The following is a 24214-nucleotide window of genomic DNA, read 5'->3' as shown; positions in this document are numbered from 1 at the left end:
ACCTCATGTTAACATGCATATTGTTTGAAAGACTTGAAGGTTATATAAAGGTTTCGGCGCTGAGACACACACTTTGCACAGAGCCGGTGTCAAATATTAACATTACAGCAGTGGTCGTCGTTGCACATGGCGGCGCTAGGCGCTCGACTGAGTTCACCTTTCTAGTTTGAGTTGAAGATGCACACATTTGTTCCCGCATTTCTATCCTGTCACTCCCTTTGCTCTCCGAGGCAGCAGGTTCAGAGTTTACAAATGAGACAGGGATTCATAATTCCCTATTCAATACAGGGTCCGTTTATGTGCAATGCGAATTTTGATTTATGTTAGGCATGTTCTGCCCTCAGGTGAACGAGATTGGATTTCTCAAAAGGTTGCGATCTCAATTTCCTTGAGCAACTCCACAACAAAGCAGTCGATAGAGTTGCCCAGGTCACTGCTGTTCATCTGAGGTGACAGACGGCCAGTGCTTAACCGATGCTGCCCTGGCGTTAGAATAAGGGTACAATATTGTCCTTGCTTGACAAAACATTTGGAGAATCCATGGTTTTGGGTGAAAAGGCTCTGTTGGGATTGTAAGTAGTGTGCTAAATACATCTAAATGCACCATGGCATTGGTTCTGAGAAATTCTGCACAAAGAAAGCGGGAGCATGTAAGAGTCTGTATACCTCTTTAATCTTGTAGTTCACTTATAGCCAATTGCAGAAGATGAAAACATCACCTGCTTTAAATAAATCAATTTATTGAGAAAAGTACACGTGGAATCTTATCTGCATTATGAGGGGACAAAATAATATTCAAACAAACAGGCATACTGTAACAGGGAAATGTTCTAAATGTGTAATACTATCGGAAACATTTCTTCCAGTTGCCTTTTCCCATTTCACAAAGCTTAATGCTGCACAAAGATGAGTAAATCACTCTTAATCTGTGTCCCAGAAACTGGCCCAAAAAGGTCTTTAAAAACATTTCCATGATCTTATTACATAAGCCTTTCCCTGTATATTTTACATCTGTATGCATCTTTTCCAACACATGCTGCATATGATATTTAGTTTGTATTCCCTCAGTGTTGTATGGTCAGGCCACAGAGCTTTGAATCATATTAAACATCTCAAATTAGTGTTCGCCAGTATTTCTAGCCAATAGCTACGCTTTCCATCATCTGTCCTCTCAATACAATACAGCACAAAACATCTGTGACTCATTCAACCATATGTCCTCCATCCCCGCAATGACCCTGTTTCAGCTTAAGTCTGGTGAGGCAGGGAGGCGAGAGTAACACATTCACTCTGCCAAATTCCGAAACAGACACACAAAGAAATGCACAAACACAGACTCAACCCCACAGAAGCATGCAGCAGCATCAATTATAAAATGGAGTTTTACTGCCCTAGTGGGCAGCTCCAGCATGTTACAGCTTCTTGAATTGTAACATTTAAAATAGGAGTTTAAATGGAAAAATCCATTTTCTTCATTAGGACTATCACCATCACCAAAAACATCATCACCATTCCCATTAGGTACCTTGTTGTGGAGTCAGCGTTCCACATTGTGAAGAGCAGTCTCTTATGAAGGTCCGCCTTACTGAAAACAAAGGAACAGACATATATTTTCACACACTGTACGCTCTATATTTGTGGCTAGCTAACAGCTGAATCTTTTGTTGGTGTCAACAAAACTTCCCTCAACCGAGAATAAAGACCTGTTTCTGTGTAAAGCAACGGTAAACATGCATTTATTACATATTCGTCACATCCAGTTATCTGTCCTCCAGATAGCGTCAGGTGATGTTGGGGATGGTACAATAAATCTGAGCTACACAGAACTGCCTCTCACTAAGTACTCAACTGAGTCTCAAATGAAACTACACCGAAATATATTCATTTTTAACAAATCTTGAATTTATTAATGTATAGATTGATTGCTTACAAGTAAAAGGTTTGTAAGAAGACGGGGTTCCTACAGTGAGGAACCATCTGAGTCTTCTGTCTGTCGCGAGGATCCCCGTCTGGGCACATGCCGATCTGAGGAGGACAGAAAAACTAAAGTACACAGTCTAGTCTGCATTTGTTGGTCAAAGTTCCCCAAAGTTGAACAATAATTATTTTGTTTACAGTTGAACATACCTTAACATAAAAGTCACAAGGCCCCTGGCACTCCTCCAGAATGCCCCTCGCCTCCAAAACTGCAAACACAGTACGAACATAACTGAAAAAATGATGAATTTGTGGTCACATTAATTATGTATTAGCACATGTCATGTTCAGGTGCTTGGTCGAAATGTCACCACGGCTCCGTTTCACGTAATGCTTCGTGTGGCTTTGTGGTTTATTTCTGAATGGTCTCACTATCGCTTCAAAAACACACTCCAGTTCGCTCATGTCGACATGTGCTATTAGTCCAGATGGTGTAACATTGTGAACCATATTGGGCATGCACGCTGCTTTGGTTGAAGGAAAATGGGCTGTCATTAATAATATAGCTTGTATCATAACTCAAGAAATGCAGGCAGAATTTATGCTATTTGACACTGTCCTAATAAAAGTAACTATAGGCTTATAGGCAGGTGCAGGTGGGCAGGTATAGGTTCAGGTTCTGGTTCTGATAACAAAAGCAGAAACACAAAGCAAGAAAAGAACATTGAAACTTTGACAAACTGGCATGGGGCGAGTGGAAGGGCTGATGAAGAAAGTGGGAACAGGTGAGCAGGTGGGTAGAGAAGGTCAGGTGACTGGGACTGGAGGGAGAAGAGGTTATTGCAGGGTCAGGGGGAGGGGCCGGATGTGTGAGTTAGGCGACTGAGACGGGAGAGAAAGTCAGAGGGCATCAGGTGGACAGGAAGAGAATAGCAGTGGATGGGTTTGAGGAAGGGAGGGACGGAGAGGCCGAATGAGACAGCGTGGCTGGTTCACATGAACTCAGCCATAGTTGTGTTTCTAGATTGAGGTATGTGCAGGAAGAGTAAGAGGATGTCTGACTGCTGCAATAACAATGAGTGAACATGATTTGTAAGAAGCCATTAAGTATTTCCAATGACTGAGAACCCAAAAGGGAAATCAACATACTTTATAGAAGTGCTGCTCAAGTTGTGTGAGTAAGTCAACATTTGATGCACTTTTTCTCTGCCTTTATTCTTTTTCCACTTCTTATGGTGACAAAACATGGATAAATAATAAATAGTTCAATGGTTTTTGGTATTACAATATTTGATGTATATAAAATAACAAAATCCAGTGTCCTGGAAAAATATATATGCCGTTGTCATTTTGAGGATATGGTTTGTGATGTTGTTGAGTTGTGTAATCTAAAAAAAATGCATCTGATGAGTAAATGGCCCTTCACTCAGAGAAATGACACGGGCACAGAAGACCTGGGAGAGCAGATAGAAAATCACAAACAAAAGTCGGCGTGTGTATGGCCTCAGTTGCTTGGTGACCGAAATAAACAACCACTTTTCCTTTTCTCATTAATGGTCGGCTGTCGTAATTTGACAGGTGAACTGCACTGTGACATTCAATATTTAACTTCACAAGTTGCAAATCATATGTGCTATACAAATGTAGTTGCACTAGCCATGAGCAGGCACAGACTGTGTACTTTATTCAAAAGAACAAGTACAAAGTGTTTCTCTCTCTTCATAAAAAGGCTTCTTTTTTTTTTTACTTACCGCTAACAACAAGAACTTCATGCTCTTGGATGATTGACAGCTTCAGCTGACCTATTGAAAAAGAGAAAAGGAAGATTATCATATTTGATAGCAGGGCATTAGTGTAAAATAAACTTTCAAATTATTCGGACTAAATTTTGTTGCTCTTTTAAAAACATAAACAACTACCAAGATGTTCCCGCAGAGGAAGACGAACAAACAGCTTTCAAAGTGCAACGCAAAAAGTGAATGCAGCTTCGATGGGCCAGCCGCATTTGTGTGTGTGTGTGTGTAGCATGTTGTGATTGCAGAAATGCAGCATGTTCACACTGTAACATTGTGTCATCTCCCATCTTCCTTACTTGTTTTTTGGGTTACGGTGGTTCTACAGTCTCTACACTAAAAGACAAATCCAATGTGTGTGTGTGTGTGTGTGTGTGTCTTTGTTCACTGCCTATCATCCTTTCACTTCTTCTCTCCCTCACTCACAAATTGTCTCCCTGTTTCCCTCTTTCTCTCCTTTCCTCTGAGACTCCTTGGTGCTGCTCACGGCTCTAGGAGACTCGATAGCCATGTTGACATGGCCACTGCTAACATTGGCTTTGTGCTATTCTAAATGAATCCTGCTCATATGAGCGCAGTCTACAGCTGTAATGTGGGAGCCTCGTTGTGTGATAACGCTGCTGGCACTTCAGAGCTTGGGTACAAGGGATGTTTGTCGTTCCCACACTGAACTTGGCATGGTTTTGTGCTGCTGGCCAGCAGAGAAGAACAAAGTCAGGACACATATATATTACTGGAGCCTCTGAACCTTAAGGTAGTTGTGATGCAGTCTTAAAAAGATCAAACACAATCTGTATCAAACTGAGTTTGAAGCCAAACCAAATGGATGAAGGTAAATATAGACTGTCAAAACTGTTTCAGGACAGCCTCTGACACGATGCAAGTGAATACGGACTACTAGGTCGATTATAACATGCAATGCATTTTGCACAGAAGATAGATCAATACAAGCTGATGTGATCAATTGTAAACCATTGTAAACAACGGTTAAATAAGGTGGTAGACTGACAGTGTCATATAAATTGTAATTATTGCCATTTCTGGTTTAGCATTTTAAAAATAGCTTTTTATTTTCACAAACGCTACTTCTGCTCTTGTGCACCAATAGAAGAGCAATGCTGTATAATATCGGGGATATTCTTTTCACTTTTAGTATCACATGGCCCAAAAGCAAAGAATACAAAACAATGTGCAAAGTGCTATTTGACAGAACTAAACCGGCGGGTCAAATTTAGTCAAATCCTTTCCGGCTTCTTGACCCGCACTGCTGGGAAATTCATCTTGTTTAATTGGACTCAACTTGCTTACAACATTGTTTGTGTGTTTAAAGGGTATTCTTGTTTGCAGTTAACAAGCAGCAAGAGTGAGGTTTTATTGATCTTATAATGGCATTTCCTTTGTTTTTCAAACACTGCAGTTAAACACTGAACGTACAGTCGATACATAGCTCCATTAGCTGAATACATTAAGCTTATCTGTAACATCAGCTGACAAAAAAGAAAGAAAAACATAATTACCATACGATAAATATTAGTATTTTGGGGTGTTAACAATGGAAGATAAACATTGCAACGTTTTTTGGAAGTCGACAGAGTGAAGAGTGAGAGGCACAAAAGAGAAGAGAGCTGTGTTTTTAGAAAGCAAATGGCCTGCGATAGTTGAACGCTGACATTTTAGAGTAGGAGTGATTTAATGGAGCACGGCCGAGAAGGGCAGCACTCTGGGTCAATACAAGCAAAACTGAAAACAACCCACGACACACAAACACATGAAAATAAAATCCAGCACACGTAAAGCATGGATATCAGACTCCTGTGCACAGGGCTCTGACAGCTCTGCCTCGGAATAAATCACCAGGATTTACGCGTGACTACACAATCTAGTCTCATCAGAGACATTTCCGTCATGGAGTAATGTGCAGCTGCCAAAATAAAAAATAAAAAATATTGAATATTCCTGGAGTTATGTAAATAATCCATAAGGACTGATGAGTTTTCCCTCTGAGGCAAATTTATGAAAACAATTCAGAAATGCTCACTAAATTCACACACTGAATGTAGCAGAGGTGCCCTGCAGCAGATGTGCTGTTGTGCGTGGCAGAATTTGGAGCAGGAATTAATTTTAAATGCTTGGCTTGTCCAGGTGAAGGAAGGTCAAGAAGAAACAAGCCTTTGGTTTGAGGGAGATGCCAGCCGTACAACCTTTAGAGAGAAAGTCTATAAGAGAGTCTATAATTAAAATAATGCAGCATAATAAAATGTCCAGAATGTGACGTTTTATGGCAGGAGTAAAAAAAGATTAACGAGTCCGCTTAACAATGAAAGTATTGAGCACTTGGGAAAGGCAAAACAGGTTATACTGAAAGACAGTCAAAATCTTTAAAAGCATAAACTCAACTATTGTGTATCGGAAAATATGCAATACTCTGACTACAAAGGAAAAAGAGACTATTTTCAAGCGTTTGCATTTCATGTAAAGTTACAACTATTCCAAAAGCTGCAAATTAAAAGATAACTTTTCTTTAGTTGGCAGACTCTTGTTAAGGTGAAACCCTTGACAGATGTATCTTATTGGTGTAGTGAATCAATAGAGCTCAAATGCATGTGCAGAATGTTATTGTCCTCAAAATCTCAATTCCCTTTCTTCTGTGTTGTTAGTCTGTGAGACATTTGTGAAATTGCATGTTTGAGAAATTATGGAGAAAGAAAAAAAAAGAATTTAGGAAAGAGGCTTTTTTTTTTTTAAACCCTCAAAAAAAGATTCAAGACACTAACATTGATGTTGACGAGGGTCAGTGTCCAGTGGCCGGCGCAATTACACCATGAAGTGCTGTTGCCTGCCCAGTAACAGGACATGATTACGGTCAGCACTTATCTGTCAGGATTTTTTTGTACATACAACATCTCCAACCTTTCACCAAAGTACTGAGTTATGTTTCATGGATCAGCAAACATGAACAGCATTATACTTTATGTTTAGGACCTCAATATCTGTTATTGCTGTTCTATGTCCAAACATAAATACCAGCAGCATCCATTCTGTCAATGCAACAGGGACCTTGTCAGTGATGCTATCCATGTGATGTTGCTGATAACAACCCGAGGCTAAAACTAAAGAAGGTCATGTTCTCTTCTTTCTTAAGGCGTCCTCGCATTTCTTTTCCCACACAAAGCCACGAATGAGGAATGGAATAGTCTTTAATAATTTTTGAAAAAGTGCTGAATAGAATACATAAATAAATGTCCAATTAAATTACCAGACAATGGGAGTAACGGCCATTGGAAGTTGTGTGGTGTTTCTGTGTGTGTCCTCGTTATCCTGTACTTCCCACTCCCTCTCTTTCTGCTGTCACATTTACATGTGAAACCCTGTGACCCACCAGCATCCAATAAGGCCAAACCAGGGGACACTGTTGGTCTTTATGTGACAGCTAAAGTAGCCATTATCCGCAGACAGAAGCAAGAAAGAAGGGTCCAGTTAATCCGTGTTCAGTCACATTTTCTGTGAGAACGGGAGCAATTTTGAGAAGTTGTGAAGCTGCTATGGGTAGATATAAAGTTTCAATTTGGCGCAATCACAAATTCATCCAATTTGATCCAACAAAGAGCAGATTAGATGAGACATACAAGGTGTCCTCTCGTTTGCCTCGCGGACTTTAATTTAATGAGGTGGTTATACAACTTCCCAACACTCACCTTTCTCCATGAGATGGAAGTTATTCACTAATCTGAGGAGTAGATACAACATGATTGTGTCCACACTAAATGCATGAGACACCTTTATGTTAGATGCCCAGATGCAAGACAGCCAAAACAGTAAAACATTGTTTGATGGCTTCCAGGAGAACGTTCTGGGTGACTTCAGTATCTAGTAGACTCCACATTTCATGTTTCTAAAAAGCCTGTGTTTAACATTTCATAATATGTGCACTCTAATCATGACAACAATAAACTTCCATCAACTAAACACAGTCCTTTGCAGACTTATCCATTCAAGGGGAAGAGAGACAATTGCTCTATGCGCATCAAAGAATACGGCATGACAATACAAATAAGGTGATCACAAAATGCATTCAATCTTCTTTTTTGTGGTAACTTAAGGATGTTTATACAGCAACGGTAGGATTAATTTAGAGTAAATCAAGCCGACGAATAGTTGAGAAGTGCTTGGGAATGGAAAACCTGTCGAAAGATACAGTAAGTAATCTAATACAAAGAAAGAAGTGAGGTACTGAGAATGATAAAACACCCTCCAAAAAGAACATCTTGCAGATTCACAAACTGTGTATTTGAAATAAACAGTGTTCAATTGTGTGATTGCTGTCACTCAACTACATTTGTTCAGTCTGGATCTATAAAATGGAGAAATGGTTTTCAGATCCACAATAAGTTTGATTCATTGTAACCAAATGCAATTTACTCTTTTGTTAACATTTAAAGAGGACAGATTTACCATCTTTCTCGTGTCATTTTCTCTCGACGCATCTCGAGTCTTTGTTACAGAAACAGACATAAAAAAAGAATATTAGCTCAAACCACTCCAGTCAGTAGTTTCACATCAAAACCTGACAAGTTACTTTAAATTTCTCCGCAACAAATTGGGAACATTTCTGTTACTATCAGGTAGCCAAAAACATGCATGTGTGTCTGTAAACCTTTTTTAATTTGTGTATTTTGTTGATTGGTTTGTTACAGAACAGTCTTAAGTGACTAGAATGGTTGGAAAGGTGTGGCAGAGGTTGCACCCACCTGTACATGTACAATACATTAGTAATGTCTTCTGCTATATATTATATGAACACATTTATTAGATTATGAGTGAAGGAAATAATGATAAAAACTGTGGTCAACGGGGAAACCTGGAGAGAAGACACAAATTGCTCAAAGGAAGTAGAAACATCAGGTCCTGACCGGGTTGGTGACTGTTACTCACACTTGGGCAACACATGATTTTTCCCTGTGAGTGACCACAGACACACTCCACCAAACAACGGATGCTTTCTGGAGGAATTCAAGCTTATGGCAAAGTCTGACCCATTTCTGAAGGAGCACACTCTAAGAATAAACTCACTGAGTCCCCAAGTGGGGGGGATCGTGCATAACACGATGACGCCACAAATCAGAAATCAAGGTATTACCGTTATTGTTCCAGATGGAATGTCAGATGTGAGACCTGCCAAGCCAGGGTGTGGAAGTGGACCACACTGTTCAGAGTGGTCCACAGAATGCAGAGGCTAATGACTGTGATGCTAGCGAGAGGGAAGACAGGTAACAAAGGCTATCGTTTGCCATTTGGGTCAGATCTAAGTGTTTGCAGGCGACACTCTACAAACCCCTGTTTTATATTTCAACTAAATAATGGGATATGTTCAGAAATCCCTGCAGGGAAATGGGAGAACTTGCAAAAGAGTCTTTTGGAATGGAGAAAGCTGTTGATGCTCAATGATGGGGGTTACTTCTCTAGGCCAGGTCTTCAAAAGGGAAAACTCTAAGGTTCATCTCCCTTAGTAAACTAAAAATAGACATAACCTATTATCCTCCATCCATTTGAAATATCGGCGATTCTCTTGCACAGAAAGCAATCATTCCAATGATGTTTCACAACAAAGCTGTGTGGACATTATTTATTTTGAATAGGCCTAAGTCAGCCACAGAGACAAGTTCCCCTCAGACCTCTTCCTCACACATTCAAACATACATCCCAGGCACATGAATACAAAAGTCATGCACCCCCACACGCACCCGTTATATGTTATATGTCCATTTTCATGTATGTGGAAAGGTAGATGATGGATGATTATGGCTTTAGTCTTACAATAAAGGGTGCAGGTGCATCCTGCTCCAGTTTGGCTAACGACCTCTCTAAATGATTCAGGTTGTCACCAGATAGGTGAGGGGACCAAAGGACTTGTTGCTACATCTGAGCCCACGTGTTGCTGCAAGTAATACGCGTCTCACGTCAGACACACTGCAGGATCGTGTGACAACTTTGTGATACAATGCTTTACACAACTTTGACACATTCCTTTACTGCCAAGAATTATTCAAGATTAAGAAGAATAGACACTCTTTTGTATTCTTTTGGTTGAAGCCGTTATGGATTCATGACAAAAAACACTTACCTATCACATACGACGAAACTACTAAAAATGAACAGGAATAAACCTCACCATGGGTACTGAGGAGGAAGGACGGTGTCTCAGGTATGCTGGCAGGGGGCTTCCGCAGGTAAACTCTGAGACAGGTCATCTTGGAGAGAGCATGCTAGATGCCACTAGACAGGACGGTTTCAGCAACTACAGAGAAGAGAAGAAACGAAATGTGATGCGTGTGCGTATGTGTGTGTGTGTGTGTGTGTGTGTGTGTGTGTTTATGTGTGTGCAGTTAAAGACAGAATCTTTAGAAAACTGCTATATCTTTGTGTTTTTCACAGTTGCACTACTTCAGCCAGCAGTAGGATGTGACCTGTTACAATAGGTGACAATTACAGGCTTCAACTGTTTTAGTTTACAAGCTGTAGTTGGATAGCGGCAGTGGTGTTGCCATGTCATTTTACTGGGGCTTAACCTCCAAATGCTTTGATTGTAGCCCCAAATATAATTTTAAATGTAAACCTGTGAATTAAGTAAAACCCTTATATGTGTAAATGTGTGATAGTGTAAGTGAGTCTGTCAATATCTGTCAATGTGAGTCTGTCAACAGTCTCCGACAGTCATCGTCATTAGGTTAGGTACTGTCCTCCTCCCAATGAGCATTAACAAAAATCATAATTAAATTCATCAACAACAGTACCACATACCCATACCCCACAGGGTTCATCTGATTATTTTGAATAATTCAATTTAATCGGTCTGTTGTTAGTCATTACTGATGAGCCACCTACTGGTGACAGATGGCTTTGAATTTGAGGTCAAACTAAATTGTTTCTGAAACCACTGCTGTCGTTTATAATAGAGCAGTGTCCTAGTTTTCTCTGAGCTGGTCGGTTTAGCGGCATCTGTTGCCGAGCAAAGACAATATAGCATCATTCACTGTACTGCTTACAAATGTACTTGGCAACTGTCAGATGGATTTACTGTCATTGACAAATGTTCGAAGACAAGAGTATAAATAACATCATGTGAGTGCCCACGGTTAACTTCACAATGTCTCCTCAGTTTACAAGGATTTCCAGAGGAAAATAAAGATGTTCACCATTTACTTTGATCATGAAAGTCAAATGAACATATAGCATATATTATTAATTTATTCAAAATTAATGATTATATTTAGTTAAAAAATGTTAGATGGGAAGTCGTTTTTAAAACGGCAGGTGATGTGCCATAATTTAAAACAACAAAAATCAAATTCCATGAAGAAAAGCAGCTTCCAGAGCACAAAACAAAGATTAAAGATAAAAAACATGTGTTTAATACAGAGATTAAACCATCTGTGTACTGTAGAATCTAGATGGAACCAAGCTAGTGATCGGGTTGTGTGTTTGTAATCCAGATTACTTTAAAGCATTACTTAACACACCTCCAGGTGAAATGTCACACAACAGCTATAACTATCGCACATTGTTTTTGACATATTGCCCAGTTGCAGTGTACCACTAACCCAGAGATGAACTTCTCTGCTAATCCTGATTAACAAACTGTCCACCCGCCTAAAAAGCACCGGAATAAATCTTTATTTCAGGGAAATTAAAAAATCTGCCTGTTGAATTGCGTACCATTTAACACACACACAGTGTCCAAGTTCAAAATCAACAAGTATTGTATACACACATTATGCTCACAAAAACAACATACTTTATGATAACCTATTTTGGGCTGACAAAAATATATCTACAGTTGTCTCTTACTCCTGCCTTGTCCTCTCCTCTGGATTTTAAGTCGTAATCCTCATCCTTTTTCCTCTCATTCTGTCCTTCCACAAAAATCCCCCGATTAATTTGGTCCTTATCAGTTGCACTGAAGGGAAAACAAAGGACCTGCCTGAAACTCATACTATGCTTCCTCTCTGGGTAAACTGGGCAGATAATGCTACTGTGGCACAGCATGGACTGTGTTAGAATTTAGCAGACTGGAATTCCATATGTGAGTCTCCCACAGAGGTACAGAATACAGACACTTTTAAGCTTATTTTTCGGAAAAAAATGCTAGACATTGCAGTCTGTCAAATATGTCATGTCTCCAATACCAGTCCATCAAAACAAACCAAGGTCAAACAACTGCTTTCCAATGTACCATTCCCCAATGTTTCCCACTATCTTGCTTTCATCCAGCCCAAAAGAGCTTGTTAAGCATTGGTTGGGGCTGACTTTTTAAAAGGAAAAAGAATATATTATCCATGTTATTCCTTCTGAAAATATAATAGATTTGTAAAATGGTTTGTTTGTCATTTTTGTTTGATGAGTAAGTTCGGACTAAAAAGAGTGACAGGAGCTTTTGTTGTGATTTGGGAAAAGAATGACTCATAGATGCAAATGTATGTAGTTTGCTACACTAGACTTGGCTCGTGATTCATCCACACACATTATGTTTATTCATTCTTTCCAGCCCAGTGCAAAATGAGGCACACGTGGGGGCACTAATCATTAGATGTTACAAGGTCATAATTACTGCCATTTACAGGAGCCTTATAATTATAGTTGATGTATTAAAAAGTCGAAAAACTCTTAAACACTAAACCGTTATTATGTCAAATATTTTGGGTTTGGACAGCCAGATTTGGCCCAATGGCCCGCTATTAACCTCCCACAGCATAGTTCTAAGCCATATGCCAGGAAGATATACAGTTTAATGCTAATATTCCAACACGCCCTATAGGTTCAGGCATGATAAGTAAGAGCAATGTAAAACATACAGTTAGTGTAAGGCAGAGAAGTGTGAGGGAGGGGCAATATCAGGGGCAACTGGAAGAGGACGGTAGAGGCGAGGAAGACTTAATTAAGATAGTAGATATAAATATAGGAGAGCGGGACAAGTTCCTCAAAGAGATGAGTTTTCAATTTGCACTGGAAGATTGTGGATTACTAGGCAGGTTTGACTGGGGGGAGTTGTAGAAGGAGAAGAGAGAAGGCTGTGTACAGAGATGTCCAATTTACCTCAGGGGGCAGCTGAGCACATGGTGGTAGCAGACTGGAGTGCACGGCACACTATAAAAGGCTATATACAATAGTAACCATCAAATAAGATCAGCATGTGAGGCACCGTCAGACTAGATACAGAACAAATACTTAAGTATTAGTTGAACTAAAAACAAACACAATAAAGGTACAGATTACACAGACTTAAACAGAGTGAGGTATTGATAGGCAATTAAAGGTCCAGTTTGATTTAGAGCCATCTAGCGATGAGGTTGCAGATTGCAACAAGCTGAATACCCCTCCGCTCACCCCCCTGAGATTCAACTAAAGCGCGTCAGTAAATATTTGGTAAGAGGTGAAGAAAAAGTTTTGCAGCTGAAATGTTTTGTTAATTACTGGAGTAGTTGATCAACACAAAAATCTAAATAATTTATTGCCGAACATTCACATCTTCCCACTCAAATGTTTGGATTTGCTCGATTTCCTGTTTAATGTAGATTCAAGATTTGCATAGTTTGTACAGGACATGGACAAAACGAGCATTTGGGGATGAGAGATGGATTATTGATGATTGATTTTAGATATGTTGATGGGAAATATTCATCATTACTTTTTAAAAAGGAGGTAGAAAGAGTATGTAGAGTGTCTGTAGTCAGTAGCAGGTAGTATTATTTATTTTTAGGAAAATACTATTGACTTCCTTTACAATTACATAATGTACATATTTAGTTATGGTGCTCCTTTTCTTCGAGACTACCACCATTGATTATTTTTGACACCAGAAAGTCTTTGAGCAGTGTTTCCTTTCTTGAACCTATTTGAATGGATTGTTTTGTCATCTATTTATCCAAGAAGCCCCATCAATGTATTATTAATTTCTGGATTACGTATTGTTTTTATGAGGCACTTATAAAGCAAAACCTTTGGGGCTTATAGCTTGTTGCATTCTCATTGGACCTGTCCTGTCTATTTGATGTGACAATATGAGCTACTAACTATTCAGTATTGTAGTACTGCACATTTTGTTCTAGGTCTTCCAGTACCTGTGAGAAGTCTTTCGTAAATATCTTTGGAGAATATTCAGTAGATTATGGTGGGGAAATGCTTATTTATACTGTACTTTTACCACCAGTACATTTATTGGACAGCTATAGTCAAATGTTACAATAAATAAGGAAACATAAATAAACTACCTAATGGGCTGATCTAACTGATCTAATGAGTAAATATTAACATCACCATTCACATTAATTAATATACATTTTCTAAAGAGGTAACATATAGTGTTGACAGAGGACTGAACTGAATCAGATTTGTTCACTCTACGCAACACTCATGACTCTGCAGGGTGCTTTGAATTTATAACAGCATGTGAGTTTGTCAATGTATATTCTAATTAGAGATTAAATCTTTACTAGCTCATTTCTAGTCCATGCGCCATATTAATATTACTTTTTTTTGACACACACAAGTAAATAAAATTAAGTTGAAGGCAAGCAAACACACATAAGATCTATTACATTTATCCTAATATAAAAAAGCAGATTCTCATCGAAAAAAATCATATACTAAATACATACATTTTTGTTGTTGCATTTTGTGTTCATGACATCCTTTTACTACTTTTAAATAAGGTCCTCTAGTTTAGTATTGTATTGTATATATTACATTAAGACACAAGTACACCAGAAATAGCCTACCTCTGCATTCAGGTTAATATCATCATCTCCAAGGCAGTCCAGGCTACATTTAGTCCGCCATTTAAAATGTTAACAAAAAAGACAATGCTGCAACCTACTGGACATATTATGAAATGCAAAGTTATAACATTGTATTTTATTACATGTCAGCTAAATGTACCGTAAATGATCATACTACACTTACTTGGAGAAATATACTTCATAACGGTAGCTCCAAAGAAAAGAAAAGTACTATAAGTTACAACTGTAGCCGTATTTTACATCTTGACTTGTTTAAAATGCACTTAGGTGCATGCAAAGTTATTTTGTATACATTTTATGAAAGTATAATATATTCTAGATGACACATTATTATTACACAACAGCTAAAAATGTATCTCACACTTCTTAGTAGTGTTAAAGGTCCAATTAGTTCCTGCAGCATCAACATGAGGGTAACCGCAAGAGGGTCCTCTCTCTGTCACTGAACTGCAGTCATTTTATGTATTTCTTTGTTTGAACTTCTATTAATACAATGTATTTGGGCTGAGGCACTTCATCTTTGTTTTACTATGAACTACAAATGTTGCAGGATTACATAATTGTATTCAATCGTATAGTGTATGAAATATAAACTAATGATATAGTTTGAAAGTAGAATAATTAAAAAAGGCTTTTCATTAAATGTATGCAGATATGTCACGTTCTGACACCATCTTTGTTTGATCGAATTGCTTTAAAAATCTTCCCTGCAGAATAGGTCCGTTTTTAGAGTTATGGGTATCATGAAAACATTTTCAAAACCGCCATAGTTGCATGTCAACTGATTTTCTGGGATTTTTTTATAAACACTGACATTTATTTCAGTGGGAGAAAAAAAGATAATTAGCTAAAGTTAGCTCATGTCATTGCAAAAACGTGTGACGCAGCTGTCACTCAATGCCTACCTTTACTTGGAGCGGGAGATAGGAGTATTTGGCGTCAGGTCAAACGGAAACTGCAGACACGTTTAATAGTGTAAAGCGGAGAGTTCCTTGCTAACTACTGCAACGAATTCGCATTCTTGTTTAATGCATGATAAAAGCGGGAAAGTTGTGGTAACTCGTTGCTCCATTCAGCAGAGTGATGGACAGGTCAAGTGAAAAGCGCATGCGCTACAGGTAGGCCTAACCATCCCTGCAAACTCATGAGGGGTGAAAAAGGTGACAACATGGGGGGAGGGGGGGTGTTTTGTCTCCACACCACATCCACGTTGTTTGATGACACCTCAACGCTTTTATAACTACGGTCTTTTGATCGTTCTGACCGCAAATCTAAATAATAATAACAAACATTTTAAGAAAAAAGGTCCTCTGAATAATTCAGTGATCGGGCCCTAATAATAGTAATAACAACTTTACATAGTCATTATATATAATATGGTTAAAGTCATTCATGAACCAACTTCCTTTTTTTTTTACTCGTGTGCTCTGCTGAGCTTTGAGTCTGTTCCATGATTCTGTTCCATAATTCTGTTCCATGATTCTGTTCCATGATTCTGTTCCATAATTCTGTTCCATGATTCTGTTCCATGATTCTGTTCCATCAGCCTGTTCCTTCGACGTGTCCCATCAAAGATGTTTTATTGCGAAGATCACTACATCGCATTTTCTCCGTGTCTCACTCCAATCTCATAAACGAAAGGTGACACGTTTGCAGGTATGGGTAACCATGACAACTACGTTTGGAAGTTGTGTCAACCGGCGTTTCCAACGTAATGCTTGCGTACTGTTTTCAACGTAGAGCCGTGTTGTGGTTGGGTGTTGTATTTAGCTAATGCTAAGCTATCATTACAGTCACATGCAGCAATAGTAACCACTGTCGCTCTATGGACGTTAGAAAGTAGTGCCAAGGGATACTTTCTTCCCTTAACGCTACGACTATAACTCTGTCCTCTTTCAATCTGGAAGAAAAGGTTAGTCGGAAGGAAGTTCTTCAAGTGCTCTTTATAGTTAGCAAGTTAGCGTCTTAATGGCGCGGTCAGTGTGTTCACCAACTTGGTGACGTTGTCGCTAAATTAGGTTATATTTCACAGGTAATATTGACGGTTGTATTTCGCTAATAAGCTACTCGTCTCCAGTCGTCTACAAGAGGAACTATAAAAGGCCTAAATAGTTGGGTTGCTTCTACTGTAACGTGAGCTAGATTTCACCAAAGAGCGTCTGTGGAAACCCTCAGCTTAATACATACACAGGCCTACTATTATGCTTATTGCATACTATTAAAAAAACATTCACAAAACTCAAATTGACAATAATATTGACCAAGGCTAGTAGTTTACCAGCTATTTGTAATCACACCGGATCCATAACCAGAGAAGAATGCCAAAACAATAACACAAGGTTAACTCATATCTTTGGCAGCCATGGAGTTTCTCCCAGTACTTGACCCTCTTGATAAACCAAAAGAAGGAATATGGTAAGTGAATTCAGATCATTTAATTTTACTTGTGATGTAATAAGCTAACCTTTTATCCTGCTGAAGTTGTTTTATTGTCAACAGGTATTCTTTGATACCCAGGGGGGCTTCTCCAGGTGTTAGTGTGGGTCACACCTGCACGTTTATTCCATCGAGAGAAGAAGGAAAAGGAAGAATCTTTATTGTTGGGGGAGCCAACCCCAGTGGCAGTTTCTCACTTTCGCACATCATAAATCTAGGTAAAAAAATCAGGACAGAATCTACTCGGGGATATAACATCTGCAAAGAAGAAATCTATTTTTTAACTATTTTGTATTGCTTGTTAGATTAATTTCACCCACGTTTGGGCTTTTGTGGATTCCGTTAGCTGTTTGAAGACTTGTTTCAAACATAATAAGTCAGTGTATGATGTGTTTGTCTTGAAATCACCATTTGTGTTCATTTAAAGTAAGTGTGGGGAAAGTTGGTTATGAAAATGTTTAGTGCTTTGCTTCTGAGAGTGTTAATTACACTATACGCTCAACCATAAATGATAAAGCTCCCATCACCGATGATTATGAAGATAACTTGAGCTAAAATTGCAATTAGGTTATCAAGCATTGTGCATGTGCATATCACAGCTACTGGTAAACACATTAATCATTTGTTAAATACTTGGCAGGATCATTATTGTGTTCCCTCTTTAATTGTTGTTCTTTCCGACTCCACCAGATAATCATGAATGGGACATCCCAGAGTGGGAGGGTTTGGAGTCACGGTATGAACACTGCACCTTTGTGTCAGACAGCTGCCCTCAGACATTGTGGGTGTTTGGAGGTGCACAACAGTGTGGCAATCGCAATTGTATCCAGAATATGCAGCTAATGGGTAAACTCAGAATTCAAATTATCTGTAATGTTGTATTACGGTAGTAGTTTAGCACTCCAGTAACTTCACAGATTAACAGGGCTTCACTCAAAGGCAAGAGTGTGACATTCTCTGCTGTAATGGTTTTCACTGTGTTGTAACCAATGTGTTTCGATAGGTTGAGCGTATGTGACCAGAGTTTTCTGTAAACTGAGTATAATCCACTCTTTACATGTGTGTCCAGATAGTGGGTCTTGCTGGAAGAATGTAGTGGTCAATGGCAAACCCCCCAGTCCCAGGACATACCACACCAGCTCAGCGTGCCAAGGGGACAGACTGTATGTCTGTTCTGGTGGGGAAGCAGGAGCTTCACCAGTCTCAGACCCCAAACTTCATGTATTTGATACAGGTTTGTGTTTAATAAACCACCTGCTTCACATAATTGTATCTCCAAAACCCAGTAAATCTTTCTATGCATAAACAATATTGAGACATTTGGCCCCACAGCCCTTTAGGCTCAATTTTGTTTTCATTGAAGGATCCAGGACACATATAGCATAGTCAAAATGACCTTGTCATATTCCATGATCCCCCAAATTGGGCTTTTAAGATACAGACTCAATCTGTATGTGCTTTTTGAACTGCTCAAATGTTTAATGGCATATAAATGTCTTACACGGAACGCCCCCCACAGATGCTTTCAAATATGTTTGGCTGATTAGATCCCTTCTCAGGGCTGAGTGGGCACTAGTACACTAACTGTAAAATGTATAGAGGGAATCATAACAAGCTTTTCCACTGTAGATATTTTTGAATTGTCATATCAGGACAAGCACAGGTGTAACTAATAACCTTAATTAGTCATAGCTGCAGTGCATTGAGGTGTGCCAGTTCCAGGGCCCTGTTTTGTGCATACTGACTCACTGGCAGTGCACTTAAATGTAATGGAGCCATCATTCATGTTATTAGTATCCCCTGTGTTTTTCAAACTGTCTTCTGTAAAAAGGCCACTTTCGAAGGTTTGATAATAGACATGAATCCTTAACCTATGAACGAGATTTTAAGATTTACTGTCTGATGCTACCTCACTCCATATTATATACACAGTTCTATGCGTTTGTGTTACATTTTCACTTCCAGACATTTTTAATAGCCACAAGTATGAATGCATCATCCACCCATTGAAGGTGTGACTATCTTATTCTGCCTCAAATATGTGAACGCATATATCTTATGGTCTTCCCAGGGTCTTCAACTTGGTCCCAGCCAGGAACACAAGGCAGAAACCCGCAAGCCAGACATGGCCACATTATCGCTGCAGTTGGTTCAAAGATCTACATTCATGGAGGCATGGCTGGAGACAAATTCCACAACGATTTGTACTCTCTTGATACAAGTAAGCCTGAACTCTCCTGGATCAAAGTGATATCTATTTCCCAGCTGCATTCATCTTAGATCATACAGGATGAAAATAGACGGTCGGAACTTGGGAATGGGAGCCTTATTGTGGTTTAATAAAATATAAGTGTGTGTTTAAGGGAGCATGAAGTGGGAGAAAGTGCAGGCCAAAGGAGACATCCCACCAGGAGTAGCAGCCCACTCAGCTTTGGTGCTGGGTGAGAACATCTACATATTTGGGGGGATGACTGCTGATGGAGCCGGCAACTCCATGTACAGATTCAACACAGGTACATAAGCCTTAAAATGTCACTTTACATTTGTGCTTATGTCATACATTGTTTATGACTAAATCTGGGATAAACTTTCAAATACTTAAACGATGTGCCTTATGTTCTACTTCCTGCTTGCAGACAAAAGAAGATGGGACCTGATGAAGTTTGAAGGGGATATGCCCCCCAACCGCCTAGACCACTCCATGTGTGTATTGCCCTGGACAGTGTGTGGTGAGAGGAATGAAGACGAGGAGGGCGCCAGCAGCCCAGCAGCTTCAAAAACTATAAATTTGGCTTTTGTATTTGGAGGAATGGACACCGAGGGCATCATTCATAATGACTGCATTGTGACTGTAATAACATGATGTACATTTATTTAAGTTGTAATAAAATGTTTGTCAAGGACTACCTAGTAATTGCAATGGTATTAAAAAAATCATTTGAAACATGTCAATACTGAAATGAACATTTGAAAATTCACTGAAGTATACATCTGTGTTCTAAGGAAATGCTGAAATAGTTAGAACTTGAGCCATTGGTGAATATATTAAGTGTTGGGCAGTGTTGAAAAGAATTGCAACAAATAAACCAAGTAGCATTTTGTATCAAACATTTATTTCAATGTCTTTCCAGAAGTACAACGACCAGATTCAATAAATAACTTTTAGCATTGCCTGTGAACATAAATGGTCTCTTGAGCCCACAGACACCAACTCATGGACCCACAAATACCTGTCCCCTCCCTCTAAATCCCTCCCCACTACAGAACCATCAGGACTGCCTGAGAACAGCAGCAGCAAGCCTCGTATCCGGCTTGACGAATATCTCCACCTTCCAGTGAAGAGAACACCTCTCACACTGAACGTATTTTAAAGTCTTTCAGAAGATTCAGGATGGTTGCTTGTGATCGCCTCCCCTTCCCAATCATTCCTCTCACTATTTGAGTCCCATCAGTCCAATATATACATCTAGATGCAACTACCAGAGAGGCAAGGGGCGACAGAAGAGTTGACTTCAAATCTGCCTACAACTCGTCCTTCTCCTCTTGCTCACTTTCAGCACCCTCTGGTGGCGGGCCGCCCGCACTACCGTAAAGCTTGCTGATAATGGGTTGAACCAACTCCTCCAGCTCCTTCTTCTTGGCCTGGAAGTCTTCCAGCTCAGCTTCCTGGTGCGACTCCATCCACTCTATCTTCTCCTCGACTGCCTTCTCGATGATTTCCTTGTCCTCATCCGACAACTTGCCGCCGAGCTTCTCCTTGTCGCCGATCTGGTTCTTCAGTGAGTAGGCATAGCTCTCCAACTCGTTGCGGGAATCGATCCTCTCCTTCAGCTTCTTGTCCTCATCAGCAAAGCGCTCGGCGTCGTTCACCATGCGCTCAATGTCTTCTGGTGTCAGGCGGTCCTGGTCGTTTGTGATGGTGATCTTATTCTTGTTGCCCGTGCCCTTGTCCTCTGCAGAGACGCGCAGAATACCGTTGACGTCGATCTCAAAGGTGACCTCAATCTGTGGGACGCCACGAGGTGAAGGAGGGATGCCAGTCAGGTCAAAAGTGCCCAGCAGGTGGTTGTCTTTGGTCAGGGGACGTTCACCTATAAAGACAATCAATAATCAAGCTGTTGCAATATTTAATTTATTTCTGCATGCAGGGAAAATGTGATGCATGTTAACCAGATTTGTATCAATGTACCCTTTCCAAATCTTACCTTCATAAACTTTGATGGTGACAGTAGGCTGGTTATCAGAGGCTGTGGAGAAGATCTGAGACTTCTTTGTTGGCACCACAGTGTTCCTGGGGATCAGCTTGGTCATTACTCCTCCAACGGTCTCAATACCGAGGGTCAGCGGACACACATCTAGAAGAACCAGATCACCTGCAGGAGAAGAAAATGTTCAGTAATCAAGTTCGCAAGCTCAGTCGTGTCAAACGGACACTACAGTGTGAATGAGGAAGATAACTTACCAGTGTCCTCCTCGCCGGAAAGCACTCCAGCCTGCACAGCAGCTCCGTATGCTACAGCCTCATCAGGGTTGATGCCCCTAGACGGCTCTTTGCCATTGAAAAACTCCTTCACCAGCTGTTGGATTTTGGGGATACGGGTGGAGCCTCCAACCAGGACAATCTCATCAATATCAGTTTTCTTCAGGTCAGAGTCATCCATCACCTTCTGTACAGGCTTCATGGTGGAACGGAACAGATCCTGGCAAAGTAAAAGACAAGGTTAAAAGGTGTTAAACGATGTTATCATTAAAAAAAAAAATGTAGTGTATATAGTCATTGTTTTTACAAAACCGAACTGTTATGCAACATACCATGTTGAGCTCTTCAAACTTGGCACGAGTCAGGGTCTCAGAGAAGTCTTCTCCCTCAAAAAAGGACTCGATCTCAATGCGGGCCTGGTGCTGGGCAGACAGCCCCCTCTTTGCCTTCTCAACCTCACGACGCAGCTTCTGCACAGCACGGTTGTCTTTGCGCACATCTTTGCCAGTCTTCTTCTTGTACAGCTTGATGAAGTGCTCCATGACGCGCTGGTCAAAGTCTTCCCCTCCCAGGTGAGTGTCACCATTGGTGGCCACTACTTCAAACACACCATTGTCGATGGTCAAAAGGGAGACATCAAAAGTGCCACCACCCAGATCGAACACGAGAATGTTCTTCTCGCCATCCCTCTTGTCCAGACCATAAGCAATGGCAGCAGCAGTTCTAAAGAATAAAAGGTAGGAGAATATATTATTTATTACTTTTTTTAAAAGAGGGAAATATTTTCACAATTTCAAAAAGGACAACAGATAAAAATTTATTTGTATTGACACTCACGGTTCATTGATAATTCTCATAACATTCAGACCAGCGATGGTTCCAGCATCTTTAGTGGCCTGGCGCTGAGCGTCATTGAAGTAGGCAGGGACAGTGACCACAGCATGCGTGACCTAAAGAAAATATAACATTTGATGAAATATACAATATCTATTTAAGAGCGTTACATTTTGTGATTAATACTTTTTTATGTTGCGTGTACCTTCTTGCCCAGATAAGCCTCAGCAGTCTCCTTCATCTTAGTCAGCACCATGGCAGAGATCTCCTCTGGAGTAAATGTCTTCATCTGGCCACCACCAATGTCAACCTGAATATGAGGCTTGCTCTTCTTATCAGTAACCTGAAAAGGAACATGCATCAATATTAATCTACCAAGTAGGTCACTCAATCATTTCCCAAAAACCTTTAGACCCTAAAACTGTAACTTCCCCTTCTGTCAAATAGGAAAAATGTACCTTGAAGGGAAAGTATTTGAGGTCCTGCTGCACAGCGGGGTCAGCAAATAAGCGCCCTATCAACCTCTTGGCATCAAAGACGGTGTTCTCGGGGTTAGAGGTCAGCTGGTTCTTGGCAGCGTCACCAATCAGACGCTCACCCTCGCTGGTGAAGGCCACATATGATGGGGTGATACGATTACCCTGGTCATTGGCGATGATCTCTACACGGCCATTCTTGAATACCCCAACACTGCAGGAAAACATTGCAGAAATGATTAACATTAACATAAGCCAACCATTTTTTATTATATTTCATGGTCAAGTGTCATCATTGCATTGTCTTAAAGAGACGAAAAAAAACCTTACCATGAGTAGGTGGTCCCGAGGTCGATTCCAACCACAGTTCCCACACTCTCCTTCTTGTCGTCGTCATCGGCCACCACGGTGCCGAACAACAGCATCACAACCCACAACAGCTTCATCTTTGCTTGTTCAAACTCAGATCTAAATAATAAATCTGCGGAGGAGAAATATAATATTTAAAAAATATATAAAACGTGGCCTTGCGTTCATGACGTAAATTCTATGCCTCCTAAATTCCGGTAGCTACCAGTTAACTGTAGCGGTGGATGTCATTAAACGTGACTAGGACTTATCAAACCCATAAAATGTCAAACGTAGCTTAATGCTCGTTGAAAGAATATGGATGACTTGGGTGGAGCGCAGCCTCTTCAGACAGTTAACCGTTACACCCCCATCTGCCGGTAACTTGCTAACCACGTTAGCGTACCGAGCAGCCATGTGAGGGGGAAATACCTCACCATAATGACTTATTTTTACATAGTAGATTAAAATTGCAGTGACTGCCAAACCGTTTTAAAAGCTATAATAAATGCCGGGTAAATACACCATTATCGTCAGCTTAGTTTGCTTAGCTGGCTTCATCGTAAAAGAAACGACTAAAAAATGAGGTTCAACGTCGTAGAAAACACCCAAATACATCGTCACATTATCAGATTCACAACAATGTTTAAATACATACCTCAATCGCAGTTTTGTCAGTCAATTACCGGCCTTGAGGTTGCCTCTAATTGTCGCCTCGTACAGCGAAACGTATCTCTCTTTTCCTTTCAATCCTATTTTCTTGCCTCGGTGAAGTGATGTTGAATGAACAGTGCTCTCCCAATATATAAGCCGTCACCGCTTTCCCATCGTGGAGCCACGCGATTGGCTGAGTAGCAGCTCGTTGGAACCAGCCGATTGGTCTCCTGAAGCACGCTGTCCGCCGCTGATTTGCACACATCGGGTCGGGGCAACGTCACGACTTTTGACTACTGTGCTGATGCGGATTGGCTGTCTGTCAAACAACGACACGCCACTCTACCGATTCAGGAAGAGTGCAATTTCATATTTGATACATTTTAAGTTAGCGATGCCTTTTTTCCCAAAAATGGCCCCCTCGTGTATGTCTAATAATCGCTGTTGTTTCAAGATGTGAGATACTGTGTTGGTATTATGAGA

At 40.2% G+C, this 24214-nt stretch overlaps 2 protein-coding genes across 4 annotated transcripts; one reads left to right on the top strand and one right to left on the bottom strand.

Moving 5' to 3' along the window:
* The first annotated feature begins 15698 nt into the window (after positions 1-15698).
* rabepk (Rab9 effector protein with kelch motifs) lies at positions 15699-19842 on the top strand. 3 transcript variants are annotated; one of them, XM_056432894.1, is made up of 8 exons: positions 15699-16159; positions 16864-16918; positions 17003-17157; positions 17630-17785; positions 18009-18173; positions 19011-19160; positions 19303-19452; positions 19576-19842. In XM_056432894.1, exons 2-8 carry the CDS (start codon positions 16866-16868, stop codon positions 19800-19802), a joined length of 1056 nt encoding a protein of 351 aa, XP_056288869.1. In that variant the 5' UTR covers positions 15699-16159; positions 16864-16865; the 3' UTR covers positions 19803-19842. The 3 variants fall into 3 exon arrangements, with proteins under 3 accessions (XP_056288869.1, XP_056288867.1, XP_056288868.1); XM_056432892.1 differs by lacking the exon at positions 15699-16159 and adding an exon at positions 16184-16415; XM_056432893.1 differs by lacking the exon at positions 15699-16159 and having other exon boundaries at positions 16184-16918.
* A 188-nt stretch (positions 19843-20030) lies between these two features.
* Positions 20031-23843, bottom strand: hspa5 (heat shock protein 5). The gene is made up of 9 exons (XM_056432891.1): positions 23736-23843; positions 23060-23210; positions 22712-22943; positions 22459-22596; positions 22257-22369; positions 21752-22142; positions 21402-21639; positions 21145-21312; positions 20031-21030 (listed from the first exon to the last, which is right to left on the bottom strand). Exons 2-9 carry the CDS (start codon positions 23173-23175, stop codon positions 20462-20464), a joined length of 1965 nt encoding a protein of 654 aa, XP_056288866.1. The 5' UTR covers positions 23176-23210; positions 23736-23843; the 3' UTR covers positions 20031-20461.
* Between the last annotated feature and the right edge of the window lie 371 nt (positions 23844-24214).

This window comes from Pseudoliparis swirei, chromosome 15, assembly GCF_029220125.1.
Source record: "Pseudoliparis swirei isolate HS2019 ecotype Mariana Trench chromosome 15, NWPU_hadal_v1, whole genome shotgun sequence".
NCBI lineage: Eukaryota > Metazoa > Chordata > Actinopteri > Perciformes > Liparidae > Pseudoliparis > Pseudoliparis swirei.
Note: the sequence above shows the minus strand (reverse complement) of the source record. Positions and strands in the feature narration are given on the sequence as shown.